The sequence below is a fragment of the Carassius auratus genome, chromosome 1, assembly GCF_003368295.1.
Source record: "Carassius auratus strain Wakin chromosome 1, ASM336829v1, whole genome shotgun sequence".
Lineage (NCBI taxonomy): Eukaryota > Metazoa > Chordata > Actinopteri > Cypriniformes > Cyprinidae > Carassius > Carassius auratus.
The window spans coordinates 5344832-5350831 of NC_039243.1; the positions used below are offsets into that span (position 1 = coordinate 5344832).

General features: G+C 32.4%; 1 protein-coding gene across 1 annotated transcript in view; it reads left to right on the forward strand.

Annotated features, from left to right (window-relative positions):
- sorcs3a (sortilin related VPS10 domain containing receptor 3a) overlaps window positions 1-2819 on the forward strand; it is a 193477-nt gene extending 190658 nt beyond the window's left edge. Inside the window, exons 26-27 of the mRNA XM_026201873.1 lie at window positions 870-1024; window positions 1592-2819. Of these exons, the coding sequence (XP_026057658.1) occupies window positions 870-1024; window positions 1592-1650 (214 nt within the window). The 3' untranslated portion in view covers window positions 1651-2819. The remainder of the gene's footprint in view (window positions 1-869; window positions 1025-1591) is intronic.
- Window positions 2820-6000: the final 3181 nt, after the last annotated feature.

The following is a 6000-nucleotide window of genomic DNA, read 5'->3' on the forward strand; positions in this document are numbered from 1 at the left end:
TTCCTGAAAGTGCCGGAAATTATCAATGAATTGTTTAATATGCAGCCATGGTTCCTCTGCTGGAAATCTGTTTTGTAGCTCTTTGAATAATTTATTTGGTCTCAAAATAATTCAAATGGAAAAGGCTTGTATTGAAATGTTGAAACAATCATTAATAATGGATATAATTTTTCTCCTCCCCAAGTCATTTTCTACAAGGAAGTGTAGTTATGGAAATGTTACACTTGGAAAAACAAAGCAATTAGCTCGCAAAATTAATAGCAATTTGAAAGCAGAAAAAAAGCAAAACGGAGACACTTATTCTAATTCCTAAAATTATAAAATGAGCTTTTGAAAATAGCAAACACATTACACTGGGGTCAGTGTTTTGGAAAAGTACACAATGAAATTTGGGGGAATTACAAAAACACCTCTCTAATTCCTTTCAGGTTATCCTGCAGTGTTATCAAGACAAGTGGCGAATGCATTTTGCTTCTTGGTACCTCTGATTGCCTGGGCAGTGTTAAATTAAATTCTATTAAATATAATCAGCAATTATCACTATTATCATTATTTCAGGAAAACAATAAAGGATTGTGATTGCAGTCATATGATATTGAATACCTTCTTTTATTGCAGATTAACCAGTTTCCATGTGCACAGCCCTCACCTTGTGCTGTCATGCATATTATGTCAATTTGCCACTGAAATAGGCACAGATTTTTTTCATATTTGTCTTTTTTGGTAATTGGATTTGAGATTTTTTTTATTTCTGCTCACGCAAAATGATCACAAATGTGCAGTTTGGTGCCACCAGTGGCCAAATAAATTACTCTACACATTTGAAAAAGAACGCAGATTGATTTTCCCAACAAAAACTTGTTCTGCAGAAAAATCCCCTGGATTAACATCTACGCGGAGGTGAACCATGAGAAAGAGCAGGAGATGATCAGTACGGTGGGCCAGAATGACGCCACACCAAAAATCAGTGAGTTCTCCACCCAGAAAGAACTGATGGAGAAAGAGCTGGAGGCCCGTGCCAAACGTGAGTGAGATGTTTAGAAAAGTAATAATGACAATAATAATAAAATAATTTGTGCAAGATAAAACTTGTTTTGTTTTAAGCTTAAAATTCAGTATTTTTTTTAAATAAAGTAAAAAAAAAAAAAAAAGTATAATTCTCGCTTGCCTTCACCAGGATAAATGTTTAATGACTCTTATCACAAAAAAAAAATAAAATAAACATTCTAGTTTGTTTATTTATAGTTGAGTAATGTATAGTTGGGCGTATAATCAAGCATTTAAAAATAACACAAAATGGCATTCACTATGGATTTACTTCTATAATGTTATGCATTTCAAAGGAAAACAATATGTTCAACTAGAAGTCATGTTAAGACTTGATTTAATCCAATGAGATTTCATTCAGTGCTAAAAGTAGAAGATAAGTTGTTTCATAAAGTTATTTAGATTAAATGCAAGGTTATTTCATATTTTTTCCTCTGAATAATCTTCCAGGGACATGTGTTAAGAAAATACATACAGTCAGTTTTGTTTCGTTGAAGTTAAATTTTGAAAGCTAAGGTGTCATTTCTGTGTTTTCAACAAGTAGGCGGTGTGATCAACACCTGTGAAAGCACAAGGGAGATCCCGAACTGCACGAGTGTCTGAAAACTTCAGGAAAGAAGCTGGAGGCATATTGTAATAATGTGTACAGAGGTATCACAATTTTAAAGGTTGACAGTTTTCCTTTTTTGCTCTTTTTGTAATTTCAAAACACTGTCATTGTTAATAGTTTTCTAAGGAGTTCGGATGTGCATGGGTGTCTTGTTTGTTATGATCTGTGTGGGATATAAGGATCGACTTAAACTGTACAAGTTGCTGAAAACATTTTTTGGTTGAGAAATGAGGAAAATTTGCCAACATTTGAAATTCCAAAAGTTTTGTTCTGAATATTACAGAGCAATGAGCATAGTGGAAAATTGGGAGGAAAGCCACTACATCGGGTTTTCCCAGTGCATTTCCTTTGAATGTTATTGAATTTGTTAGCCTGGGTCAGATGGGTTTTTCCAGATTGACATTGTGGGGGAAAAAAGTGACTTTTAGTATCAAACAATTGTGATTTTTTTGGGGTCAGAACTTATTTATGCCAAGTTGGTTTAACTGTTCAAACTAATTTTTCACACATTGTGAAGAGTACATTTAGTGTCTATATTCATTTTGGGGTTTTTAATCTCTTCAGTAGGTCATGTCATTTTTATATTTGTTATAACTGAGGGAACAAAATTGCAGCTGAAGCATGCAAACAAGCCAACAATGTTTATATACCCCTCTATATTACAGCTTTGCCTTCATGTGAGCAATTCTACACTGCGATCTTCTAAATTGGTGGTTTTTGAAACATTTCAACTTTTAATTACACATTTCTCTTGCCTATCTAGCCTTCACATAAAGGTGAAGAGATGTGGACTCAAATGTGAACTTTTCAGTCCAGATGTGAGATTCCTTTCCAAAAGCACTGTGATAAAATGTCAATTTGGAGGCAAGCTTTTTGTACAGTACCTCTACAAAGCAGGAATATAACTATTAAGAATCACGTCTCTATAGCAAAGCTTTTTTTTGGAGCTCAAATTTAGTTAAAAGTCCATGAAATATCAAACGTTGAGAATGTTTTGTGGAATAAATCTCTTGATATACAACCATAGACACAAAAGAGCTTGATATTTTTCTGGAAAATGTTATAAATCTAACATGCCTTCAGATAAATGTAATTTCTTGTAAGCTCCTCATATATACTGTCCATGTGTATTCCACAAGTTTTTTTTTTTTTTTTTTTTTTTTACATTTAGCTTGTTCTTTTGAAAATTTTCTAGATAAATGGCTTAAAGAATCATTTTGCTTTTTAAGTGAATGCCTTACAAATAAGAATGCCTTTTCAATAATGTGTCTCATGATAGCTGGCCTCGCTCAAATGTTAACACAGCCATGATTTAGATAATATTATTATTATTTTATTTTTAAAAAAAAATTTACATGCATTTTTAATGTGTCTCATCTCCCAGGCATTGGGAAAAAACACATTGAATTGTACAATATTATCAATAGGTCTGAAGTTTTAATTTATTTGTATATACAGCAAGTGTGTTTCATTTCATGATCTTATACTGTAAATATAATAGTGAAGACTGGACTTCACTGGACACAGTCTGATATTCATTTCAGAAAGAGGGTGTTACGAATCCAAACAGTGAATCATTGATGTGCTGTAGATACGCCAGTGCTGTAAATAGTTTATTATTATTATTATTGTTGTTATTATTATTATTAATTCATTTTACAAACACACACACATACACACAAAGTAAATACGTATTGCATATGCTTCAATGTTGCCATTTTGGATTTTGACCTCAGATTTAAAGTTGAATCTATAGGGACCAGTGTTTCAGTATATCGTCAGACATTTTGTATAGGAGTTGATCGCCTGTGTCACACAAAATGAATCTAATTCATGAATAATAAGTGGGTGGTTTCTTAGATCCCATTGTAAATGTGTAGCAATATATCAGAATATAAGTGACTTTGGCCAAAATAACTCTCCAAACAATTAATAACTGTTCTACTCAATCAGTGATATATTACAGTACAAACCGAAACATTGTGCTTCTTCATTTTCATGTAAAAAATGTTTTATGAGCAGTGTTGGGGGTAACGCATTACAAGTAACCGTAATACGAGTTACGTAATCAGATTACTTTTGTCAAGTAACTAGTAAAGCAACACAATACTTTTTAATTTACAAGAGAATATCTGAGTTACTTTTTCAAATAAGTAACGCTATTTACTTGTTTTCCCAATTTATTGATTGACATCTCTCCTTTTCCCATGTTGAGAGAAATCTTAGGTATATTTACAGTTCACAGACGTAAATTTACTTTCCCTTCAGCCCGAGGTGTATTCATTTCACTTTTGGTGTGAAAAGGCTTTTATATTTGCCAAAAACTGATTTTTTGTATTTTAAAAACAAACAAGAAAGCCCTGTCCAGATTTAAAAAGTAACGCAAAAGTAACGTAATGCATTACTTTCCATAAAAAGTAACTAAGTAACATAGTTAGTAACTTTTTTATGGAGTAACGCAATGTTGTAATGGACTACTTTTAAAAGAAACTTTCCCCAACAATGTTGAGTACAAAGTTCTATTCAAAAAATATTTTATTTTTATTTTTTTTCGTGAGAGACAGAATAATCAGATGTAATAGTATTAAAAATTAAAAAGTAAATTATTATACTAAAAAATATGAACAAGTATAAAACATATGTTAATGTGTGAAATCATTTTTTATTTTTAAAATTTTAATTAGTGGATGCACCGTACGTTTATACTATATTTTTGAGCTGTCTTAAACATAACCTTTGTTCTGGAATTATCTCCGTAGGCAGCATTTCTGTGTCTGTCATAAAATAGGGCTCCTCCATAAAGACACTCAACTCATAGGTGATTAAAATTGAGTTATTTATTGCACATTTTTTAATTTTACAATATACCAATGGTTATAACATTGTTTACAGAAGCTGTGTCATTTAGGTATATTTACAGTTCAGAAGTGTCATGAATGTATTTACAGTGCAATAAGAATTGCATGAATAATGATTTGAGATTAATGGGTTATAAATGGGCATTAATGGGTTTAAAAATCAGAGCTCTATGATGCCTTAAAATGCTGCCTACCTAGCGAGGTTTTGGAACAAATTATATATTATTCATAATATCTCAAATCTATATTATTCATACTATCTCAAATCTGTTCTGTTCAAAGCATCCAGGAAAGAAAATGTGTCACCCCAACCCCCAACCCAAAAAAAAGCAGCACAACTCTTTTTTACACTGATCATATTAAGAAATGTTAAGTACGCATCAAATCAGCGTATTACAATGATTTCTGAAGGATCATGTGACACTGAAGACTGGAGTAATGATGCTGAAAATTTAGCTTTGATATCACAGGAATAAATGACATTTTAAAATAACTTATACTAATATTATAAGATTTGGTGAGCATCAGAGACTTCTTTTAGCTTCTTTTTAACAATAAAAAGACCTACTGACTCCAAACTGTAGAGTATGTGCAAATTCAAGTCTACAGATCTAGGCCAACTTTGCATACCCTTTAAGGAAGTAAACTTGGCATTTCTTTTGTTTTCAGCTTTTTGAATAACTCTAGCCTCTGAAAACAGCTTTGCATTTGAAAGCCTGAGCATAGTCTCTACAGATGCATACAGGCGTGTGGTTTATGCTTTACACATATGCTTATCCTCCATAAAAGAACTTAAAATGGGCTACAGGGACTTGTTTAATGCACGATGTCTGCACAGTCTAAAGCCATGTGACATGAAACAGTGTTTTACCCTTAATCTCGACTTCTCAGAGGCTGTACAGTTTGCTGAAGTCAGCATGCAATTACGCATATGCCCTGAGCTGAGGGAACGGGGGAAAGCTGGTACTTTACCATCCTGTCGCATATTCTCTTGAGGTTAGCTTAGTGTCCCTCTTTCACCACAGTTGTTGTCTCACTCTAATAGTAACAATTATTATTTCTTTATTATTATTATTTTTTAGGGCCGGGACTCGATTAAAAAAATTAATCTAATTAATTAGAGGCTTTGTAATTAATTAATTGAAATTAATCGCATTTTAATCGCATAAAAATATTTGACCTGAGAACAGTGAGAAGTAATTTTTTTTCACATGGATTTATAGTATACCATTGAATAATGACTGAATACATAAGCTTAAGCAACAAAATATTGTTTATTTTTGTTCAACCAAGTCTAGCAGACCAGTGCAATTTTTGCCATTAAGTGTAGCAATAGCATATTTAGAAACAATTTAGAAATAGTACATTTCAGAAATCCAGGAAGCTTATAGGTGCTGGAACCTTCTGTAAAGAGTTTTTTAAGTAAAACACAATACTGCCAATGGGCTAGTTGCATATCTCGGCCATCTTGGATTTCCGGTCTTG